The sequence below is a fragment of the Geotrypetes seraphini genome, chromosome 2, assembly GCF_902459505.1.
Source record: "Geotrypetes seraphini chromosome 2, aGeoSer1.1, whole genome shotgun sequence".
Taxonomy (NCBI): domain Eukaryota; kingdom Metazoa; phylum Chordata; class Amphibia; order Gymnophiona; family Dermophiidae; genus Geotrypetes; species Geotrypetes seraphini.
Genome location: NC_047085.1, coordinates 253,674,853 through 253,700,557, shown reverse-complemented (window position 1 = coordinate 253,700,557; position 25,705 = coordinate 253,674,853). Strand labels below are relative to the sequence as shown.

At 43.4% G+C, this 25,705-nt stretch overlaps 1 protein-coding gene across 6 annotated transcripts in view; it reads left to right on the top strand.

Annotated features, from left to right (window-relative positions):
* The window catches only part of ZC3H7B (zinc finger CCCH-type containing 7B), a 204,980-nt gene that overhangs the window by 99,560 nt on the left and 79,715 nt on the right, over nucleotides 1-25,705 (top strand). For 5 of the 6 annotated variants that reach the window (XM_033929400.1, XM_033929398.1, XM_033929401.1 and 2 more), the window contains 2 exons: nucleotides 6,072-6,127; nucleotides 18,581-18,746. In XM_033929400.1, coding sequence (XP_033785291.1) covers nucleotides 6,072-6,127; nucleotides 18,581-18,746 — 222 coding nt within the window. The remainder of the gene's footprint in view (nucleotides 1-6,071; nucleotides 6,128-18,580; nucleotides 18,747-25,705) is intronic. The other variant, XM_033929404.1, reaches the window with a different exon arrangement.

Genomic DNA, 25,705 nt, shown 5'->3' with positions numbered 1-25,705 from the left:
CCCCAATTGTCATCAGTCGTGATTGAGGAGACCAACATCCAGATGTCAAAGTACTACTTCAACATAAGAACATAAGAAACGCCATTCACCGGATCAGACCTTAAGTCCATCTAGTCCGGCAACCCACACACGCGGAGGCCAAGCTAGGTGCTCCCTGATGGAGACCTTGATTACCCGTATCCCTCAATGTGATTTGCAAGAAGGTGTGCATCCAACTTGCGCTTGAATCCCAGAATGGTAGTCTCCGTCACAACCTCCTCCGGGAGAGCATTCCAAGCGTCCACCACTCGCTGTGCGAAACAGAACTTCCTGACATTTGTCCTGGACCTGCCGCCCCTCAGTTTGAGTCCATGACCTCTTGTTTGTGTCACATTTGACAATGTGAATAACGATGTTTCTTGCTCTATTTTGTCGAATCCTTTTAGTATTTTAAAAGTCTTTATCCTATCCCTTCGCAGTCTCCTCTTTTTGAGGGTGAACAGTCCCAGTTTTCTGAGGCGTTCTTTGTAGCTCAAATTTTCCATTCCTTTTACTAGTTTCATGGCTCGCCTCTGTACCCTCTCCAGCAGGTTTATATCCTTTTTTAGGTATGGAGACCAGTGTTGGATACAATATTCCAAGTGTGGTTTGACCATTGCTCTGTAAAGCGGCAAAATGACGTCCGCCGATCTACTCGTGATTCCCTTCTTTATCATGCCCAACATCCTGTTTGCTTTCTTTGCTGCCGCGCACATTGAGCCAACAGCTTCAGGGTCCTGTCTATCAGTACCCCCAGGTCCCTTTCTTGTTCGCTTTTGCCCAATGTTACACCTAACATTTTATATTCATGTTCCTTGTTTTTCCTATTCAGGTGCATCACTTTGCATTTTTTTATGTTGAACTTCATCTGCCACTTTTCCGCCCATTTCTCCAGCTGGTTCAAATCCTTCTGGAGATCCTCTCTGTCCTTTTGTGACCCAACTTCCCGACATAGTTTTGTGTCATCTGCAAACTTGATTATATTACTTGTTATTCCCTCTTCCAGGTCATTTATGAAGATATTGAATAAGTTGGGCCCAAGAACCGAGCCCTGGGGTATGCCGCTTGTCACCTTCTCCCAGTCCGAGAAATTCCCATTTATGCTTACCCCTGCAATCTATTCTCTTGCCATTTGCCTATCCATCTGAGTACGTCCCCTTCTATTCCGTGGCTTAATAGTTTCCCCATAAGCCTTGCGTGCGGGACCTTGTCGAACGCTTTCTGGAAGTCCAAGTAAATTATATCCACCGGGTGTCCGCTATCAATTTGTTTGTTCACCTTCTCAAAAAATTGAAGTAAATTCGTCAAACATGATTTCCCCTTCCTGAAGTCGTGTTGACTTGCTCTCATCAGGTCGTGATTTTCCAGGTGTTGCACTATGCTATCCTTGATTAGTGCTTCAACCATCTTCTCAGGAACCGATGTAAGACTCACAGGTCTATAGTTGCCCGGTTCTCCTCTCGATCCTTTTTTGAAGATTGGAATGACATTCGCTATCTTCCAGTCATCCGGTATTTGCCTGGTTCTAATTGACATGTTAGCTAGGGTTTGTAATAGTTCTCCAATTTCAACCTTAAGCTCCTTTAATACTCTCGGGTGAATTCCATCCAGTCCAGGGGATTTGTCACTTTTTAGTTTGTCAATCTGATAGTATATTTTGTCCAAATCCACATTCACTGTGGTAAGGCTTTCCTCTATGTTTCCCTCAAATACCCTCCCTGTTTCTGGTATTGTTGTAGTGTCCTCATTGGTAAAGACAGAGGCAAAGAATGAATTTAGATAATCACCGAAAAAGACCTAGAAGTATCTCTTGATGCTTTCCTTTAAGTCAGAGTTGGTACACATCCTCAATCAATGTCATTCTTGACATTGTCCATCTCGATGCTCTCCATCCCCACAGGGCATCAAGGAATATGACTCACACTTATCAAACCATTCTTCCTTTTGATGCCAGGAGCTCTCAGCTGATAAGTCATATGAGATCTGTTCAGACCCATCTCCACCCCCCACCTAGAAGGAGATCACCACTGGAGAGTCATTTACTGAGTTTATACGAACTGCCTATCAAACTTGAGTCAGAAATTGAGCCCAGAGCTGAATTCTTTGATGCTCTAGATCAGGGGTGTCAAAGTTCCTCCTCAAGGGCTGCAATCCAGTCGGGTTTTCAGGATTTCCTCAATGAATTTGTATGAGATCTATTAGCATACAATGAAAGCAGTGCATACAAATAGATCTCATGCATATTTGTTGGGGATATCCTGAAAACCCGACTGGATTGCGGCCCTCGAGGAGGGACTTTGACACCCCTGCTCTAGATTATGAGCAAATTCCAAGGGACTGTCTCAAGCTCCCTTTTCACAACTTAATGAAGGACACCATATTGTGAAATTGGGGGACACCATTATTGATTCCTGTAGCTCCAAGGAAACTTCTTTCACACCCCACCGCATCAAAAGATATTAACAGATGCTTTCATTCTCGATTGGGGAGCCCACCTCAATGGCTTCCATACTCGGGGAACTTGGAATTCTCAAGAGATGACTCTTCACATCAATCTTCTAGAACTTCAGGCAATACGCAATGCTCGGTATACATTCCAAGATTTGCCTTCTAAATCAAGTGGTTCTCATCCGTACAGACAATGAAGTAGCCATGTAGTACATAAACAAGCAAAGGGGTACTGGGTATAGCCCCCCCTATGCCAAGAGGCAATCCATCTCTGGTCATGGGTGATACCACGCAGCACCTTCCTGAAAGCAGTTTATCTAGCAGGGAAGCAGAATATCTTGGCAGACAAGCTGAGCAGAATTCTACAATCTCACATGTGGTCACTCAACTGTATTACGGCAGATTTTCAGAGATTGGGGGACTCCAGAAGTAGACCTCTATGCATATTCTCACAATCACAAACTTCTAGTCTTCTGTTACAGAATTTACACTCCCCAATAGCCTAGAGTCAGTCACCTTACTCCTGGATTGGCATCACAGATTTCTCTATGCTTTCCCACCAAAACCTCTCATCAGAAAGACTTATCTCAAACTCTTGTTAAGAGATAGCTACCTTGATTCTTACAGTTCTTTGGTGGCCTTGACAACCATGGTTCCCTCTCCTCTGATTCAGTGTTCAAGAACCCATCAAACTTCAAACCTTTCCAACACAGAATGAGGGATCTATTCTCCATCCCAATCTATACTCGTTAGCTCTGTCAGTATGGTATCTCTCTTCCAATCAGTAAATACTTTTGCGCTCTCTGCTCCAGTTTCAGCTATCATTGAAGCTTCAAGAAAGCCTTCCACTCAATGTTGCTACTGCTTTAAGTGGACTTGCTTCATCCTCTGATTTACTCTTCCTTCCTTGGATCCAATCGCCTGTCCTCTCCCTTCGTTCCTGGACTTTCTTTTACACCTGTCTAATTCTGGTCTCAAGACTACTTGTATCAGAGTTCATCTCAGTGCTATAACTGCATTTCATTCACTACTGGATAAGAAATCTTTATCTATACATCCTTAAGTATCCAGATTCATGAAGGGCCTTTTTCATATTAAACCACTAATCAAGATTCCTCCAGTTATTTGGGACTTTAATGTTATACTTTCCACTCTGATGAAGTCTCCCTTTGAACCACTAGCAACGTCATCTCTCAAACACCTCACATGGAAAGTAGTATTCCTAATCTACATTACATCAGCTCGAAGAGTCGGTGAACTGCAAGCACTGGTGTCAGATCCATCTTGCACAACATTTTACCATGAGAGAGTGCTTCTTTGTACTCATCCAAAGTGCCTCCCAAAAGTAGTCTTGGAATTTCATCTCATTCAGTCTGTTCTCCCTGTCTTCTTTCCAAAGCCACATTCTCACCCTGGTGAAGCAGCACTCCATACATTAGTCTGTAAACATATATACTTAGTTGTTCCTATCATTTGATCCAAACAGATCTGGAGCTCTTGTTACCAAGAGAACCATTTCCTTATGACTGCCGGACTGTATCTCTTTTTGCTATGCTCGGGCTGGGTTGATGCTTGCAGGTCATGTCACTGCACATAAAGTTTGGGCTATAGTCACTTCAGTAGCTCACTTACGTTTCACTCCCATTGAGAACATCTGCAAGGCAGCTACATCCCACTATTGTTTGGAGAATCACTCCAGATGGGATAGTCAGTTCTTCAAAATTTATTCTCTGTTTAAATGCCTTCTTCCCTCCACCCTTATTCTGCCTGCTTGGCCTAGGATAAAGCACAGTTATTTACTTGTAACAGGTGTTGTATCTGAGGACAGCAAGAAGATATTCTCATAACCCTCCTGTCTCCCCTAGTTGGCTTCTAAGCTTTTTTTACAGACTTGATGGCCCACAAGCCAATATCAGGTGGGAAGGCACCAGTGCATGGGTGGGTATGGGCAGTCTTGAGACGTAAACATTTTTTTAAAGAGACAGTAACTGTCTATACCAGGCTCCGTGGATGACGTTGCCCACATGTGAGAATATCTGCCTGCTGTCCTTGGATAACACCTGTTACAGGTGCTTTTTGGACTGGCCATGTTAAAGTCCCAATCTAAGCTCTGTAGACATGTGGCATGAATTGTTCATACAAGGAAGTCTTTACATGTTTGAGAATTGAAACTATTCTTATAGAAGAATGGGTGGGAATTCCTCAAGACATGCAAGACTGGTCAACTCTAATGGTATACATTTAGCAAAATTATTGCTGCTCAAGGAGCTGCCACCAATTACTGAATGAAAAGTTCAGCTACTTTTCACATAAGGGTCCTTAGTGTTGAATAATTAATCAAGATCACCACAGGGTTTAAATATTGACCAAGTTACAATTTTAAAATTCAACTGTGACATTTAAAAAAAAAAAAATCTTTCACCACCACCTATATGAATACATGCTATATATGGAGAGCGCTTGCCACCAGCAGCTATATGTAAACCAGTGGTATTCAACTGCTTTATGTATAGCTGAGCAGTTTAATTTAGGAGAGCTTGTATAGCAAAGTGGAGCACCCTTACTCCGCCTCAGCACTGTTCAGGAAGTATGTGAACATTTAGTGCAGCTGAAAAAATCCTTCTAGTGCTACTAGAAATTTACAGATAGGGGACTTTATTTTTGCAGCAATAGAAGCTAAATGTTTAATGTCCCTTTTTGAACATTCGTTCCTTTCCTTGCATGATTTATCTTTCTCGTCAGGATTTAGATTCAGATTTTTTCATAGTTTGAATGTAAAATGCATTAAAATACAGACATTCTAGGTTTCTGAACCCTCTAGGATGACCTATAGTTTATAGATGTATAGACGTGCCCAGTATACAGTAATATAAAAACAAGATTCACTGCTGACCACCACTCCGTGACTGCAGACTTCCATTTTATTTTACTGAGAAATGAGCACATGAAAGCAGAGTTGCTGACCTGAAGTAGAGATTCTCTGTAGACGGCTAAATCACAGGATAAAACTATGGATACTGTAAATCTGCTCTCTCGAGCCCAGAAAAGCCTTTAATACCTTTCCACACATGTTTGGGGATTTTCCCACACTGGTGTAGCTCTCCTTGTGCCTCTTTGCCTTGGGCAATAGTACAATACAATACATTCTTTATTTATAACTGGTATGAGAGGAAGCTAAGAGGGAATGTGTGGCTGTGTGATAACAGCCGTCTACAAAGAAGCCTACCACAGTTAAGCTCCCTACCACAGACAAGATCTGTGCAGCTATAGTTCCTGTCTGCCCAGTAGCTTTGTTGGGTTACCTTTGGAATTCTTTTGCATTTAGTGGTCAGGACCCTGTGGTAGCAGGTCGAGTAGGAGCAGTCTGAATTAGGGCTGGTGAAGAGAACCTTGCTATAGTGCAGAATTTGGCATGAGGGGGATGGTGCTGCATTAAGTCACCTCTGGTATAAAGGGGTCAGAAGGATTCTCATCCAAGTACGTATAGATTTTTTTGGGGGTTTTTTTGCCTACACAGCTCTTGAAACCAAAAGAAGTTATAAAGATTTTGTGACTAGGGCTCCTTTCTTACTGTCTGTTTTTTCTTTGTTTAATTTTTGCTAAAGACACTGTCCTGCAGGAGTCAAAACCCGCTAGTGCCAGTCTGAAGCCAGTGCCTATGGTGAGTTACACTCCCAGGTTTGGTCTCCTAACCTGCCTCATGCAACAGTTGCCACAGGCATTGCTTTGCTTCCACTCTGCTCTTTTATTTCCAGGTCATTTATTCACACAGGGACCATCACCAAATTCCCCAGGTATAAACCATTAATGCTGACTAGGAACTATCTGACAATTAACCACTCTAGAAACATTGAAGAACTGCTAACCACCAATATCCAGCATTGTTTGGAAACATATATAGAGAACTTCTGATTCCAGATGTTTTACCATATGGAATTTTTGATGTTTATTTCTGAGGTAATTCAGTACTTTCTCGAGGTCAGGAAATTTTCAGATAGTTCCTAGTCAGCATTGAGAATTGCTAACCACCATTTTTTTTTTTTTTTTTTTTTTTTTTAATTCTTTATTTGGTTATTTGTTACAATACATTAATAACAAATATTCATGAATGACCACAACAAACTCAATATAGAGAACATAAAAACTTAGGCAATTATCAACCGTGTCTTAGTCCACATTATCATGGACCACCATTAACCAGCAGTTTGGTGATGTATATATAGAATTTCTGATTCTAGATGTTTTTTACCATTTGGAATTTTCGCTGTTTATTTTTGAGGCAAATCAATGCTTTCCCGAGGTCTGGAAAATAAGGTTTATCAATTGCCAAAAATTTGGTGTGGGCCTTTATAGGTTTATTCCCGGTAAATTCCTTCTCTAGGTTCCAGTGACGCCATCAGCAACAGCCCCCTCGTTCTGTCTTCCACAGAGTGACTGAAGCTTAGGTTTTGCTTCCACTGCTCTGTGCTGCTTCCTCTGGCTGTTTTACTGGCATAGCAGGAGGATTAAAAATGTGACAACAGGCTCTTCGGGCCTGATCTGTAAATTGCACCTACCAGCGCCTAACTTGACTTAGGCATCCAAGCGTTAGGTGCTGGTATATTAGGCCAGAGCCTAAGTCTTACCATGCCAGTTCTCTTCTCCAAACACACCTACTTTTGAAGTAGGCGTAGGAATTGTGTGTGGAAATCTTAATTGATTAAAATTTTTTTTTTTTACTGAGCTTTTAATGGTGTGGTAAATTATGCCAATTAAGCTCATTATTCAATTTTGAGTTCCTCCAATCTAGGGACCACTTATAGAATCAGGCACTTCTTGTATTCTAGCCAGTGGTGGGAGCTCCTAATGCTGAAAGAAAAAAGAACTTCAGTAATGTCATTGGGTCATAACAGCAGCTGATAGATGTCATTGGATCCCAATAGGGGTGGACGATTTTGGGGGTTTTATCAATTATAGCTAGTAATTGGAAGCCCTCATATATTTTCTTAGATTAATTCTCTAGGGTTGCTTTCCACAAAGTCTTGCTTTTACAAAGTATTTGTCCTATATTTTCTCTTGTATTTCTGTATCAATATTTTCCTTTTATTATTTCAAAATACATTCCTTATATCTGGAGGTAGAGGGTCTTAAGGATGCTATGGCTGACTCAGCCCTGTAGAGCACTGGTTTATTATTATCTTTTTATGATATTCTTTCATATTTAAATGTTTATTGAAAATTTTTGGTGATATAAAATGCAAACAAAACAACAAAGAACAAGCAATATCAAAGGCAGAAACAAATGCAAAGAATACAGCAAAGACAGAGGAAAAAAAAACAAAAACAAAACTCACCATCCCCTTCCAGTCTGCCCCTGCACTTCCCCTCCCCCAAACCAAAATTCCCCATTCCAAAATTCTCCACAAACCCCCCCCCCACCCTCCCCCATCACCGAGCAGACGACTAAGTATCCAGGTCTGAGAGATCCACTATAGAGTATCCAGCAGCCTTTCCAATTTACACCAAGTTGTAAATTGAAGTACATATTTATGGCGACGCTTAGCCACGGCCATCTCCATCTTCCCCAAGGATAACAAGCGATTAACCCAAGTAATATGAGTTAGGGCTTCTCTATTTTTCCAATGATTGGCAATTAGGCATTTAGCCGCCGCCAAACCCCAACGAAGGAACTTGGTCTGCCAGGTATGCTCCCTATTATTATGTAAGCCAAGCAAGCAGCTCTGGGGAGTCACTGCAACACATTCCCCCAGGCAATCAGACAAAGTACCAACCACCTCCTTCCAGAAAGAGTTAAGGATCACACAGTCCCACCAAATATGTAAAAAAGACCCCACATGCATACCACATCTCCAGCATTGATCAGATACTCCTGGGAACATTCTGTGCAGACATTCCGGGGTATAGTACCACCTGGTGAGGACCTTTATATGTGTTCTCCTGAACTAAGGCACAGGAGGAGGCTCTATAAACCTCCCTACATATAACTTCCCAGTCTTTAGCAGAAAACCGTGACTCCAAGTCCCGCTCCCATTGCTTTTGAAAAGAATAAGTAATGGGTAAGTGGCCCCTCCAATACTGGTACATCACAGAGAGCGGTCTAGGGACTTTCTGCAAAAGCAACCACAAATTCTCTATGGGTTCCCGTTCAAGCGGAAACCCGGAACCCCAGCCCTGAGCCTGCATAAAATGTCTGATCTGAAAATAAGCTAAATAGTCTCCATCAGGTAAGTCATATTTCTGCTGGAGCATGGCAAAAGGAAGGAGCCCAGAGGTCCCAAATAAGTCTCTAAAGACACGTATCCCCCTTTGAAACCAGCAATGAAAAACCCAATTGACCCGGCCCGCTGGAAATTGAGGCTCAGCCTGTATATGAGCCAGGGAGGACACCAAGGCTCTACTACCCAATTTAGTACGCACATGGGTCCATACCCGAGCCAAATGTTGCACAAAGGGATTAGATATGCTTTGAATCCATGGACGCTGCAAACCAGATGCCCACAGCCTATATTTCAGAAGCTCTGGGCCACTGTACTGTTGCTCCAACTGCACCCCACTTTTATGGTCCCCTAATTCCCAGTCAAGCACCAACTTTATCTGCGCCGCCTGGTAATACCACACCAAGTTAGGTAGCCCCCTGCCCCCTACTTCTCTAGCTGCCCATAATAAAGATTGAGACAATCTAGGAGACTTAGTTCCCAGATGAAATTACGGATCTCCCTACCCAACCTCCGTAACTCCCCTAAGGGCACTTAGATAGGTAGAGTCTGAAAGAGGAACAGCAACCTAGGGAATACATTCATTTTGATAATTGCTATCCGACCCCACCAGGACAGCCATAATCCATGCCAACGCTGTAGGTCAACTCTTATGCGGCGATAAATAGGCGGATAATTCTGCTCATAAAGCCACGCAAGATCTTTGGGAATAAAAATGCCCAGATATTTGATCCCTTGGTTATCCCATCTAAAAGGAAAACACCCCCGTAACCCATCTACCTCCCTCGGTGTCAGGGTCAAATTTAAAATTTCCGTCTTAGCTAAATTTATTTTAAACCCTGAGACATTCCCATAAATGTCAAATAGCTGTAAAAGATGCGGTATGGTGACCTCGGGTCGTCCTACATATAAAAGAATATCATCTGCAAAAAGCGCTACATGGTGGTCCACCCCATCCTGCAAGAAGCCAACCAGGGCAGGATGGTGTCTAATAGCCAGAGCTAGAGGTTCTATAGACACCGCAAATAATAAAGGCGAGAGCGGGCATCCCTGCCTAGTCCCACGATAAATAGAAAAAAAATCAGTATAAGATTGGTTGATCCGTAGGCAGGCCTGTGGAGCAGCATACAGAGCCCAAACCCAGGCACCAAAAATGCCCCCCAGACCCATACGGTCCATCACATCCCAAAGAAACCCCCATAGGACCCGATCAAAGGCCTTTTCAGCATCAACTGAGATCAAAACTGCTTTGTCCCGACCGGATCCAGCCTCCCAAAGCAAATTAAGGGTTCTCCTGATGTTATCGCTCACCTGGCGTCGCTGTATAAACCCAGCTTGATCCTGATGGATCAAGGACGGCAATACCTTTCCTAGACGCTGAGCTAGAACCTTAGCTAAAATTTTGGCATCCAAGTTTAACAAAGAAATGGGACGATAGGACCCACACAATAAAGGATCTCGCCCAGGTTTTAGCAGTATGGCCACTCCAGCCTCGCCCATCGTACGCGGCAATTGGCCCCCTGTAGGGATTCCATTGGCCACCCGGACCAGGAGAGGCCCCAATTGCATCGAAAACTGTTTATAGTAGCGACTAGTATACCCATCCAACCCTGGGGATTTGCCATTCTTCAAAGCCCCGATCACCCCCAGGACCTCGGATAGCTGTATGGGTTCCTGCAAATACTCCCGATCCGACACAGACAACTCTGGTATCTGCAGCGAGTCAAGGAATCTAGTCTGCGCTCCCTCATCCAGTTGCCCAGGAGGACCATAAAGCTGAGAATAGAAGTCCAGAAACTCCCGTTGAATAGCAGAGTCCATGACCTTCAGCACCCCTTCTGCATCCCCCTTAATACAGGCTATAGTTGTTTGATGTTGTTTGATACGAATATACCTAGCAAATTGGGCACTAGCCTTGTTACTATATTCATAGATGTTAAGTCGAAATCGCTCACGCATACGTTCTGTTTCCGCTACCTGGAGCTGGTAAAGTTCATCTCGTACTTGCTGCAGTTGGGCCAATGTCTGAGGATCCTGCTTGTTCTGGTGGACCAATTCCAACCGGGATAAGCGGCTGCGCAAATGGAAGAAAGTCTGGGCTCGCTGTCGTTTATATCTAGCCCCCCATTTAATAAGTTCCCCACGAACTACCACTTTAAGTGCATCCCACAGAATAGCATCAGAAACCTCCCCATTATCATTTATCTTTTTATGGTATTATAGTTAAGGGAGCCACAAATAGCTTCTACTCTACCGAGTCCTTTGATTTTACAGGTTTGATGTGTTATTTCATAGATATGGAGCAATTACTGTTACCTGGGGGTGGGGGGAAGGAAGATACTGTTTGCTTGTTTTCTTGGTTTAGAGCAGGGTTGTCTAACCCGCGGCCCAAGAGGGTATTTCATGAGGTCCAGCTCAAGGGCGATGTGGCGTTTTCCTCTGTTGCCCTGGGGTGTTTCTTTTCTGGCCGGCTCCCTCCTCCGTCTTGCTGCAGTGTTTTTTTGCTCAAAGTCGCAGGCAGCGGCTCCAACTCGCCTCCCGTGGCTGACTTGGAAGCGTTCCCTCTGACGTTGCGACGTCAAAGAGAAGACTTCCAGATCAGCTGTGGGAGATGCGTAGGAGCTGCTGCTGGCAGCTTTGAGCAGAAGAATGACTAGCAGTGAGGAGGGAGCCGGCCTGAAGGTAAACACCCGCAGCACAGAAGGGAGGGAGAAGGGTGTGTTGGGACTTGAGAGGGTGGGAGCACAAACTTAGGACAAATGATGGAAGGAAGGAGAGAGGGGCATGAACTTAGGATACAGAATGAAAGTAAAGAGGGAGGGGAGCATGAACCATAGGATGGAAGAATGGAGGGAGTGAGGGAAAAAGATACTGAGGTGAAGGAGGGATTCAAAAGGGAGAATTGGGTGTCAGAGAGGAAAAGAGATGGTGCACATGGAGAGATGAAGACAGGTGAGAACTGTTGGGCAGAGAGAGGAGGGAGGGGAAGAGAGAGAATTATTGGACATTGTGGTGGGAGGAGGAGTGAGGTAGAGATGCATGGGTGCGGAGAGAAGGGGGAGAACATGCTGGGCCGAGGAAGCCTCCTGGACTGTTTTTGGGTTTTTTTTAAGTACAGAGGGGGCAGGTATTAAAAGAAGCGCCAGATTGGGCATGTGGGGAGAGCTTTTGGGGCCAGAAACAGAGGACAGAGGGAGAAAACTGTTGGGCAATGGTCTGAAGGGAGAGAAGTTAGACCTGGGTGGTGTGGAGGAAGAGGGAAAGAGATACTTGAAGGGAGAACTGTTGGGAAGAGAAAGGGAGAAATGGTGGACCAGCAGGAGGAAGGCTGGGGGAGAGAAGGGATGGGGGCAGTTGGTAAGAGAAAGGGAGAGAAGTTAGATCTGGGGATGGAAGGGAGAGAGGGAGAGAAATGTTAGGCCTGTAGATGGAAGGCAGAGAGATGCAGCATCTCTCTTTTTTTCCTCCATTTCATTGCTCAGCATCAAGGGGGGGGGGGGTAGGGAAGAAGAAAAACAGAAAAGAGAGTGAGCAAAATATTGGACCATGGGGATATAGGAGGAGAGATGGACCCATGGGATGACAGGAGAGAAGAGAGCTGGGATAAGAATATGCTAGGGGAATGGAAAGAAAGGTACAGGGAGTTATATTCTGAACAGTGGAGAGAGGGAGGAGGGATTCTGAAAGTGGTGAGCCATGTGAATGAGGTCAAAAGGGAGATGACAAGATGAGTGAGAGAGCAGTGAGTACAGTGGTGGAAATGTGGTAATGGGGAGTAGATAGAAGGAAATAGGAGGCTGGGAAAGGAGTGAGATGGGAAATGGGAGAGCTAGGGACTGAAAGATAGAGAATTGAGAGGTAGCTGAACATTTAAAAAGAAGAAGGGTGAGCAAGAAGGCAAGATTTGAGTGGACAGAGGCAAAAAAGAAAAGAAAAAGTTAAGAAAGCGGAAAGGGAAAAATCAATACATTGGAGACAAGCATAAGGAGGAAATGGAACAAGAGAGAAGAGGAGAAAAAAATGAACAGCAGACACTGGAAAGAGAATTAGTTGAAGATAGACAAAAAGCAGAAAGGTAAACTGGGACCAAGATGATAGAAAAACAAAATATCCAGACAACAAGGTAGAAAAAATTGTTTTAATTTGAATTTATTAACTGGAATATGTTAGCTTTGGGATATGTGCATATCAATTATATAGCTGATTTGGGGGAGGGACCAAGCCCAAAATTAGTGGATGGGCACCAAAGTTTCTCCCCGCCTGAGTGCAATTTATAAATACTTGAGCTAGTGGGGATTCCCAAGCCCTGCCAACTGAAGACATCTTCCTCCAGTCTGGAAGCCAAAATCTCCAAGCTTTGCAGCCAATGGCAATATCCTCAAGCTGCCACTGCTTTCATGCATGAATGAAAGCCAAGGGGGGCAGGGAGAAGGGAAGGCAACAGCTCTGCAATATTGCTGCCAACTGCAGAACTTGGGGAGTTGGAGTGGGAGGAGGTGGCCATCAGTTGGTGAGGCTTGGGGTTCCTACTAGCTACAGCAGGGGAGATGTTCATTTTGAGGGAGCCTGGGAACTTAAACTCAAAGTGGGAGGCCCAAAAAAGCAATAATATTTACCCTGACTGAATGATCTTCCACGTGCGCTGCTGACAGCTGATACAGCATCCCCGCTCTGATGAGGCTCACCTCTGAAGAGGCTTACCGTAGCTGTAATAGAAGTGAATGGGAAAACCAGGCACGCATATCCCTGCTCATCAGAGTAGGGATGCGGAAGCCTGTGGCTGCTCCTACTGTCAGCGGTGCACGTGGAGGATCAATCAGTCAGGGTATTACTGCTTTTTGGGGTTCCTCTTTACAGTGTCCCTTTAATGAAGGTTTATTATTAGATATGTGCATCTTCTATATTAGTGATTGCAAATTTGGGACCTGCTCGGCCTTTTTTTTTGCTAATCAGCTAGTGTTAGTGTTTGTGCAGCTCCAGAAAAAGGTTTTTTGTCCAATGCGGCCCAGGGAAGTCCAAAAGGTTGGAACACCCCTGGTTTAGAGGGTTTATGCAGCAGGGTCATGGTGACATTTGGATTGTTCATTGCTATACCACGATCTTGGAGGTTAGGGGCATGCAATGTTCTGTGCTTATTGCTTATTTGTTGGTATATTGATTGAATGGCTGTGTATCCTGCTGTCTTTAAATAAACAATTACAAAAATAAATAAATAAATAAATTTGGGACTGCTAATGCATAACTCCTAAGATATCTGGTCTGAAATTATGTGGATAGAAGACAGAGGAGTCAGAAGCATTTGGGAGGGCGGATCAGATGCAATAACCATGATATTCAACTGTTATCCACTTAGCGTTATCCAGCAGTAACATCTACTAATATTCAGATGTTGCCATAAGTCAGATCCTCTCTTCAGGTGACTGTTTTGGGGCTAGATTTCCCATGGCGCACCACCGTTTTCCATGCCCCATCAGCCTAGGGCTCTGCTGATACCAATGCTCCTGTCTCCTGTACCGGGGTGTTGCGACTCCCCAACTCTTGAAGCACCTTCCATGCCTCTTTTACTGTATGAGTCTTTATTGATTTGCTGTTAATTGTAAGCCATAATCCAAAAGGAAATAACCAGCGGTATTTGTGTGTCCCTCAGTCTGTAGAAGCCTGGTGATATTTCTAAAGCTTTGTCTCTTTTGGAGCATGGCCCAGGCAAGATCCTTCCAGCGCCAATCAGGTAAACCACATGCCTTAACCAGCACTTGTTCTTTGGTCCCAAAGTCCCCAAAACAGGCAATAATATCTCTCACATTCGTACACTTAGGGGATCCCAGACTATGATGAGCTCTTTGAATGTGCAGCCGTTTACGATTTGCCTCATCTATCCCCAAAAGGGCACCACAAATATCTCTCATCATAATCACACTATCTCCGTAAGCTTCTGTTTCTGGTATCCCCTTGAAGGGGAGATTGCAACGTTTGGATCACTTCTCTAGATCTTCCACTTGTAGCTCTTTAATTATAGTGTTATGATTAGTCATCGAAAAGTTTAGTCTCTGTGATCTCTGCGGACTTCTTTGCCACGTGGTCCTCCAAGGCTGCCACTCGGGCCCCCAACTCCCGCACCTCGACCTTAATTTCTGCTAACCCTGATTGAACATCTAGGCAAACTCCTACCATCTCTGTCTTCAAATCCTGAAACCAGGGAGGCTCCACCGATGTAGAGGTAAGGGCCTCATCCCCAGACTGACTCACCTGGCTGTCATCTTCTGATTCCAAGGAGGGATATGTCATTTGCTTTCCTCGGTCTGCCAGGGAAGGCCCCGGTCATCTGTTTCAATTTCTCCCCCACCTCTGTTGTAAAGTGGAATTTTTTTCAGTTTTTTCCACATGGCCATTGTTGTGCACCAATCGGACTCCTCAGGAACATGTTTATCCCTCAATAGGAGAATGATTTTCAAGTTTTATTCAGCAGCCTTGGAGGAGCTCCTGATTTATGCCGCCATCCTGGGCTGTCCTTTATAATTTTTCTTTTCTTTGCATATATGCAGCTGTATTGTATGTTTGTGTTGCATTGTATTAGTCATCAATAAAACTGATTTCATATTAAAAAAAGCACATTGATGTTGTTGAATGCGAGGACTATATGCTCTGAAAAAATTACAATCAAGCAGCACATTTCTCAAATTATTTTCTAATGTACAGTATACTGTAAGCTTTAGTTCATTGTTTTCAAGCTGTAGGGAAATGATATTGCAATCATTGCAGGTTCCTGTCTCATAGAATCTAGCTTCTGAATACCACAAAATTGATTTAAAATGCCTACCTGCCTGATATTCAGACCTTGGGAGATAGCTTGCTGTCCCCCATGGTCCGTGGCAAAACCAGAAATTCAATATTGGCACCATATCTGGCAACAGGCATTAAATTTCTACTTTTTTTTGGCCAGCTGAGATATAGACGATATTCAATAGCTGGCTGGCTGGCTAAGTCCTAACAGCGAAAGGTAGACCTGCTTTTTAGGCGGGTCTATCTGACCTCTGAATTTAGCTGGCGAGCCTCTGAATCTTGGCAGTGACCAGCTATGTCGTGCAACATAGTTGGTCACTGGCCGAACTAGATATTCAGTGGGACATAGCCTACTAGGAGCAGTTCCTGGCCCACTATATAGCACTGAATCTTCGTCATGCCCAACTGAGTCTGGAAATGTTTTAGACTCGCCCAAATATAGGGTTACCAGGTTTTGTTAGCTGAAATCCCGGACGCATGGCCACACCCCGTTCTGCCTTCAAACCTGCCCTGTTCTTCCCCCCAGCCATGCCCTCACATGAACCTCCATGGCATTGGGACAGCATGTGGAGGACCTGGGCTCATGTGCGGATGTCGACGCAATGATGTCACACACATGTGCACATGTGTATGATATCATCGTGCAGAGGTCCTCCACATGCTGCCCCAACATTGGGGACTTACATAATCTGGACAAACTGCCTGGTTTTGGAAGACACTCTGGGCACCTGGACATTTAAGTACACTTCTCCCTCGTCATTCGCGGGGGATACGGGCAGAGCCGGACCGCGAATGCCGAAAAACCGTGATTATCTGGCTCTGACCCACCCCCACCTCCCTGCCGCCTTCCCGGCCTTACCCGGTGGTCTAGAGGGCTTTCGGGGCAGGAGCGATCTTCCTACGCTCCTGCCCTGTGCAGATCGCCATCAGGAAATGGCTGTAGGGAGTTCCCGACATAGTCTCGAGAGACTACGGAAACTCCCAGCAGCCATTTCCTCATGGCGATCTGCATGGGGCAGGAGTGTAGGAAGATTGCTCCTGCCCCGAAAACCCTCTAGACCAATAGGTAAGGCCGGGAAGGCAGCAGGGAAGAAAAAAAAGATGGCTTTTTTTTTTTTACATTAAGACTGTTTTTTAAATTTTCCCCCTCCCCAGAAAAAAATCGCGATTATATGAAACTGCAAGTGCAGGAACCGCGAATGGGGAGGGGGAAGTGTAATGGAAAACCATATTTTACCTCCAAGCAAAGTAGCCTTCACACACATGGAGCTCGGCATATGAAAACTGAAGCTTTCACAATAGCTGACTTTGCACCAGATTTGAAGCGACTGCTGATGTCATAACTTCACAAAGAGGCTAATTCCTAAGGAGCATATCATCCCAGATTTACAGAATTAAATTCCTGCTACACTTTTGTATCAAAATGAGTTATTTGGAGCATTCTATTTACCATATAAACTACTATGCAAGATCCAAACTGCATTACTTGCATTACAAGAAAAAAGAATGTAAATTAGAGAATGACACGGGACCTAATTTTTCCCTGTCCCCATGGGCACTCATTTTCCCGTCCCCACGAGTTCTTTTCCTGTCCCTGCCCCTGCAAGCTCCGTCCTCATCTGCACAAGCCTCAAACACTTTAAAATCATAAGTGTTCGAGGCTTGTGCGGTTAAGGCAGAGCTTACAGGAATGGGGCAGCGACAGCAACAAAACTCATGGGGATGGGACGGGGAAATTGAGTTCCTGAGGGGGGCGGGGACAAATTTGTCCCCATATCATTCTCTAATGTAAAGTATAGTCCCCCTCCCTGGTGGTCTAGTGGTGTGGTTAGGGCAGGAGTGATTCCCCGTCGCTCTTATCCATGTCAGCTCTGCTCTCAAAATGGCTCATAGTAACATAGTAGATGACGGCAGATAAAGACCCGAATGGTCCATCCAGTCTGCCCAACCTGATTCAATTTAAATTTATTTTTTTTTTCTTCTTAGCTATTTCTGGGCGAGAATCCAAAGCTTTACCCAGTACTGTGCTTGGGTTCCAACTGCCGAAATCTCTGTTAAGACTTACTCCAGCCCATCTACACCCTCCCAGCCATTGAAGCCCTCCCCTGCTCATCCTCCTCCAAACGGCCATGCACAGACACAGACCGTACAAGTCTGCCCAGTACTGGCTTTAATTCAATATTTAATCTTATTTTCTGATTCTGGATCCATTGTGTTCATCCCACGCTTCTTTGAACTCAGTCACAGTTTTACTCTCCACCACCTCTCTCGGGAGCGCATTCCAGGCATCCACCACCCTCTCCGTAAAGTAGAATTTCCTAACATTGCCCCTGAATCTACCACCCCTCAACCTCAAATTATGTCCTCTGGTTTTACCATTTTCCTTTCTCTGGAAAAGATTTTGTTCTACGTTAATACCCTTTAAGTATTTGAACGTCTGAATCATATCTCTCCTGTGACCTCTTCCAGCAGTTTCACAAGATTGCTATTAGAGGTCATAGCAGCCATTTTGAGAGCAAAGTTGGCATGGGCAGTAGTGACTGGGGATCACTCCTACCCTTACTACACCCCTAGACTGCCAGAGATTATAAGGTAGGCTTGAGGGGGGGATACCTACCTGTGGGAAGGGAAAGAGGCAACTCTAGTTGGTAGAAGGTAAGAGACAAACAAGATAAAGCACCAATTTTCAGCTTCCATCAAAAATATGTGATCAGAAACAGGCAGGTGAAGGATTTTTGGCTTAATTTCAGCACCCTCCTCAGACAGTGCCAGTAATTATGAAGAACTGTGAATAAGGTATAAGTGCTGTGATAAGAAATGTGTGATAAAGGGTTAACAAACATATGAACCTCTCCTTTCGGGTATCCCAGTTTCTAGACCCTTGGCATAGGATGATGGTACTGTATTTTGTTAACTCTTTCCAAAAATTTGAGGTCATTCCTGTAAAGGGCTGTCATTGGATCCATGCAGCCCCTTCTCCCATTATGCACTCTATCTGATAACAGTCATGGACTAAATTCTCTTGTCAGTCCTTTTCAAAGAAAGTGCTGCTTAACCACATGAAGTGTTTAAATGTGTTGTTATAACTAATATTGAAGGAATTTGTTTGTCTATTTCAGCAGGCGAGTGCTTCTGGTTTAAACAGTGTGGCTAATATGAGTTTGGATCTGTTTCTGCCCCACTTGCCCTCCATTGCCATGCCGGGCCTGGTGCTTCTTGTGAAAAACCCACTGGCATCAACCTATGAATTCGGCCAGGCATGTAACCAGTGTTACCAGAAAACAGGTAAAAATGCAGCGCAGTGCCACCCCATTCTATCCTCCCCGCGTACCCCTCTAGCGCTGATATCTGAGAGACACTGTGTGTTAGAGACTTCTTACAAAATTTTGATGTGAGCAGCCACAAGAGACAAAAGAAAAGAGACACAATGGCATTCCTTTTTTTTTTTAATTTTAACTTAGATACCTAGAGGGGCATAATCAAAAGAAATGTCCAAGCCTTTTTTTGGCCTAAGTTGCTAGTCACCCAAAGTCAGCTAAGTAACATGTCCAGTCCCGAAAAATACGTCCAAAATATTTTTCCCCCAAAAAAACTTCTAGTTGGACAACCAGCCGTTTGATTGTCCAGACCACTAAGTCATCTATTGTTATACCCCATTCTCGTCCAAAAATTTGTCCAAGTCAAAAACACCCAGAACAAGACCTTTTGGACATGGGTGGGGTCGGCAAAGTAATGGACTGGACTCCCAAACATTGCACCAGAGTAGTGGGGTGCCTTACAGGGCACTGCTGTGAACTTCACAAAAAGGGTACCACGTCTTCCTTATAGGTCATGGTAAGCCCTCAAAAACACCCCCAGAACCTACTAGACCCACCTGTCTACCACCCCAATAGCTCTTAAGCCTGCAGGTGCCACTTATATGGCAGTACAAAAGGGTTTTGGGGGGTGCACATGTTTCACCATGAATGCAGTGATTAGAGTAGCTTATGGGTCTGGGTCCTCTCCATGGTTCACTAACCCACCCCAAGACCACTTAAGCCACCTCTGTGCAGCTCTGCTAGACTTTCCTATGACAGGCTGCCAGGTGCTAATGTTCTGGAGGCAGATGTGTATGTTTTTATTATGATTTTTATGGTGTTGTGGGGGGGTGTCAGTGATCACTGGGGCAGTGTGTGAGAGTCTGTACTTTGTGTCTGCAGGGCTTATCTGGTCACTTTGAATAACTTTTTACCACTTAGACCTGTTTTTACATGGCCTAAGTCACAACGTACAATTTCCGTCCAGGCAGTCTAGTTAAATTTTTGGTTATACTTGCAGTACGACTAAGTTTAGATCAACCCATGTCCCGCCCAAATCCCGCCCTCACCACTCCTCCTAAAATGCCCCTTTTAGCTCTGGTCGTACAGCAGCACTGCAAGACCTAAGTCGTTTTTAGGTACATCCAAAACACGTTTCGATTATCGTCACTTGGACGACTTGTCTTTTAGATTGTCCAAGTATCAATTTAGATGTATATATTTTTTTGATTATAAGCCCCCTAGTGTTTATGTAAATCACTGAGAACTCTGAGTAAGATTCAGCGGAATATCAAATTTGAATAAACATAAACAATGGGATGTACAGGAAATTGCCTCTCTGGCTCTATAAAATTGAAAACTCTGATGTTGCCTTCTCCATGTTCTCTGTCTTGCAGCTCGTGTCTGCTCAGTTGGCCGATAGTCCCATCCTCTCAGCTGCTGGCAGTCACGTCTGAAAGAGCCTTCCAGTGCTTCTGCGTTATTACGAGGACTTATTGCATCAAGGACTTTCACTTAAATCAGGGGTGTCCAATGTCGGTCCTCGAGGGCCGCAGTCCAGTTGGATTTTCAGGATTTCCCCAATGAATATACATGAGGTCTATTTGCATGCACTGCTTTCATTGTATGCTAATAGATCTCATGCATATTCATTGGGGAAATCCTGAAAACCCGACTGGATTGCGGCCCTCGAGGACCGACATTGGACACCCCTGACTTAAATGATAACAAAATAAAGGCTAAAAAAAAGAATCCTCGAGCCTGATACTCAGCTGGTGACGCTCAACAAATTTATTGCTGGATCATGTCTGGGCTTCAGTATTGCAGAGATGGCTAATGCCATAGTTGGTTAAGTGCAATATGCTGCACTTTAACCAGCTGTGAAGAGCTGCATAAAGATATGGATTAGGGGTTTTTGTTTGTTGAAACTTAAAACTTTAATAAATAAATGGTTTTATTGATGACGAGGTACAATGAAACACGAGTAACACAATAGCGTGTAATAATCAAGCCATTATAACTGATACAGAAACAAAAATAGAAAGTACCATCAGTTATTTTTCAATTGTGTTCCCTTTCCCCACCCCCCAAACAAACTTCTGACAACCCTAAACTTGTCAGCATTTTTCAAGAGTTGAAGTGTGGACTCTTATAACTTCTACTCCGACAATAAATTTTCTAGTGCAACAGACACTCCCATTCCTGAATGTGTAGGTAGTCAATCCCTTCTTGTGAGAATTCTTGTAGGGAGCTTCATTAGCATTCTTTTGCAGGCTGTTTAAGCCTTCAGCGCTTTTGGAGGTGATCATGGAATCCCTCCAGGAATTAAAGATAAGAGATGCCATAGTCCTCTGCTACACAGTGCTCGCTTATGAGCAGCACAAAGGCACGGACCTCCTGTTTTCCCTCCCATCAAGACATTACCAAAATGCTCATGGACCGTTGAGAAGTTCCAAAGGAGCCCTTTCGGATGACCAAAGCCATGGCAAAGGTCTGTCCGATGGATGCGGAATTTAACCAGCTTTTTGTTCCTCTGAAAGTGGATTCACTGGCAGCGCAAGTAAAGCGTAGCTCCCTTTCCAGTGAAAGCGGCGTGGTATTAAAGGATGTCCAAGACCGCAGGCTGAATTTTGTTCATAAGAGGCTCTTTGATCATTTGGAGTGTTATTTCCTTGCCTTTGAATACTTTGTCGAGAGTCTTCATTAAAGAGTGGCTAAGTGCTATTCTGCAGAGTATTTCTTCCCTGCTAGTTGCTTCTTTGTTTACGAAAGAACCCAGGAGACTGAAATCCTTTACAACTTCTATTCTGTTGCCTTCAAGCTCAAAATCTTCATCATTTTCTATGTTCACGATCTTCGTCTTGTTTATGTTCAGTTCTAATCCCATTTATGACTTTCGGCTTTTACTTTTTTCAGTAGATACAACATGTCGTCTTTGCTGCTGCTGAGCATTGTATCATCTGCGTAGCGCAGGTTGTTTTATATTTCAGCCACCAACTTTGAAACCAGTGCTCTCTTGTTCCAAATTTTTCTTTTCTGAAGATGACTTCGCTGTAAAAGTTGAACAGGTAAGGTGACAAGATGCATCCTTGCCCGATGCCACGTTTTATTGGAAACCATCAGTGTTGCCATATACAGTTCTCACTGCAGCTTCTTGATTTTCATAGGGGTCCTTTATCAGCTGAGTTATGTGTTTGAATGTTCCCATTAATTAAAACCGCTCTATTTGACAAATTCCTTGCATAATCAGTTGACCTCTCTCAGGTATTCTTTCCCCTTATAACCCCAATGTATTATGAAACATAGAAACATAGAAGATGACGGCAGAAAAAGGCTACAGCCCATCAATTCTGCCCACTCTGCTTACCCACCCTCTGTCTATGCCCTAATGACCCAATTTCCTTATCTTGACCCTCGTAGGGATCCCACATGGGTATCCCATTTATTCTTAAAGTCTGGCACGCTGTCTGCCTCGATCACCTGCACTGGAAGCTTGTTCCAATGATCAACCACTCTCTCTGTGAAGAAATACTTTCTGGTGTCGCCATGAAATTTTCCGCCCCTGAGTTTGAGCGGGTGCCCTCTTGTGGCCGAGGGTCCCTTGAGAAAGAAAATATCATCTTCCACTTCGACACGTCTCGTGAGGTACTTAAATGTTTCGATCATGTCTCCCCTCTCCCTACGTTCCTCAAGAGTGTAGAACTGCAGTTTGTTCAGTCTCTCTTCGTACGAGAGACCCTTGAGCCCCGAGATCATCCTGGTGGCCGTCCATTGAACCAATTCAATTCTGTGCACATCTTTACTGTAATGTGGCCTCCAGAATTGCACACAGTACTCCAGATGAGGTCTCACCATGGCCCTGTACAACGGCATTATGACTTCAGGCTTTCGGCTGACGAAACTTCTATTGATACAACCCAATATCTGCCTTGCCTTAGATGAAGCCTTCTCCACTTGATTGGCAGTTTTCATGTCTGCACTGATGATTACTCCTAAATCTCGTTCTGCTGAAGTCCTAGTTAAAGTTTCTCCGTTCAAGAAGTACGTCCTGCATGGATTTCCGCTTCCGAGGTGCATGACCTTACATTTCTTAGCATTGAAGTCTAGCTGCCAGGTTGAGGACCAACTTCCAACTTCTTTCTCCTCTCATGTATTCCTTCCCCATGCTTCCCAAATTTATTATGTGACTTCCTTCTTCTTGCATTGTGTAATTCGCTGATTGTCCAGCCTTCTTTCTATGTGAACTGCCTAGAAGTCAGTTTGACTATGGCGGTATAGAAAAATAAAGTTATTATTATTAGTTATTATTATTATTATTTGTGCTAGTGTTCTCCATAGTTTATCATGATCCATGCATTCAAAAGCTTCGCTGTAGTTGATGAAGTAAAAGTATTGGAGCTTTTGGTATTCTAAGCGAATTACAATTTTAAATAAAATCACATATTGGAAAAGAATGCCATATACTAGATAGGAAAGCCTCCACCAACAGCCCATCCAAATACACAAAAACTCAAAGTATTATTTTAAAAAAAAAAAAAAAAAATCAACTCCAAATTCTAAAATCCAGGGGTGAACTTGGAAAGCCCTACCAAAATAAATGTGCCTTAAGCTGTTTCTAAAAACAAGGTAAAGATTGCTCTTCCCGCAAATAAGAAGGCAGAGCATTCCAAAGAATTGGGGCTTAATAAAAAAATGATATATCACTTGTACTCGTTAGTTGGGCAGAGCTAACCTCAGGAACAAGAAGTAGGTTTTGGGTAGCAGATCTTAAAGCCCTACAAAACTAGAAAAGGCCTGCGTACAGGCACAGAACGAAGGGGCATATCATGATCATATATTGAACTTTATTAATTTGAGAGGCCTCGTACGACCCATACAGGATGCAATGGGATAAAGATTTAGGGGTCATAAACCACAAGACACCACTGGGAGATTTATTCAAATTATCAATATCTTCCAATCGCATAGAAAATGGGTACAAAATGTACTATAGATGGTACTGTACACCACAAAAATTATATAAGATCTATGAACTGTGTTGGCACCAGGGGGACTTTTTGGTGGTCCTGCCCTTTTATAAAACCTTACTGGCAGAGTAGGACAGCTCTTTGTCAGCATTAAACACAAATACTGTCCTTTAATGCTAGAATGCTGTTTGCTTAATGCTCCAAATTGGCAGCCTTTTTATTCACAGCAGCACATCTTGCACTTGCAGCCAATTGATCTACAATGGATAGGACACAAAATGGACTATTTGCAGCTACTGACTGCCTTGAGACACAACACATTAAGAACATATCATAAAGTATGGGATATATATGTATAGCTTGGAGAGACAATCCGTGCTGAATGATAAAAACGCTTTGACTTAGTCTGTTGAGAGAAGCTTTTTGCAAACACAAAGTACTTGTTTATGCTTTTGATTTAACTAGGGAAATGGAAGGGACTGCCTACTGAGTGGGAGTTGGTTATTGGTATGAGAAGCTATAACTGATTATTGGGTTGTTTTTTTTGGTTGTGGTTTGTAAGCAAATATTGTCAATAAAGATTTGGAAAAAAAAAGTTCCTTCCTCTGCTGTAGGCAGTTTTAACATTACTCTCTGCTGAACACAGGATAGTTGAGAGATCATTCCAATGTTGCTTGATGCAAAACTCATAACTACTATGTATTTCAGTATACCAGTCATGATGTCATTGGGCTTTTCCGGTCAATTAACAGAATGTAACAGTACTACTACCGTCCAATCCGTCTTGTCCAACCCCTGGATAATCTGTAGACCAGTCCTCACCATGCTTCCCTGTTTTACACAGCTTTTTTCAATTGCCTGATGTTCATTTCCATGTCATTCTTGATGGCATCCAGCCAGTGGGCTTTTGGTCTCCCCTGTTTCTTTTTACCTCTGACCATTCTGAGTAGCACCTCCTAGTGAATTCACCCTCATCACTTGTCCAATATAGGTCAGTTTTTGTCTGGTAATCTTGCCCTATTATTATAATGGGCTCTTGTAAAAGCTTTCTTAACAATTCCAGTGGCATATCCTCTACTTAACAATCACTGTTTTAAAATTCTCACTTGTTCTAAGAACAAAGATGACAATATTTTAGAAAATGAGACAAAGGCAGACTATCTTTTAATGATATACAATGACAACTATCATCCTGAAAAGCAAAGCATTCCTATCAGTTTCCTTCTGATACACTGGTGGGAAAACAATCAGATCCCTTCTTCACCAAAACATTTAAAAAAGAAATTTCAATCCGATGGTAGTGCATAGTGAACTTCAAAATGTGATGGCTTTGGTTTAAACCACTAGACCAAAAACACCAGTTTTAAATTAATCTACTAAATTCAAATCATTTATAGTGAAAACATATAAGTGCTCAATGTCCAATCTCCTGCATTGGAGCCACAGTGAGATTAAAGAGGGACCATCATCGCACTCATAAGTCCCTCTTCTCTTCCAAGTCTTAATTTTTCTTTATAATTAATGATGATAGAGCCACTATGCCATATTCTTTAATCAAGTCTATTGGTGTACTAATTGATGACACTTATCTTTAGTATCGGCTCAAATAAGTATTCCCAGATGTGGCTCCGCAGGATTCCACCACTTTGTGTTGTATAATGTATGCTGTGATCACTCTTGTGTCTCCCCAACCCAGCCCACAAGAGTGATCACACCATATTCTCCTCATTGCACTGACCTGTTACAACACATCCATGTACATGTGGTATAGACCTTTGTATCATTTAAGCTGCAGTGATTCCTAGATCACACTTGTGGGATACAAGAATCAGTATGGTATGGTATGGTTAATCCTACCCGGCCTAAAACATGTCGATACTTTCTAGCTGGTATTTGCATTCCAATTGAGCCCTGAGTCTTAAAATGGTATTTAGATATTTCCATTAGTTGTCCTTTTATTAATATTCTTTGTCCTTTTCTT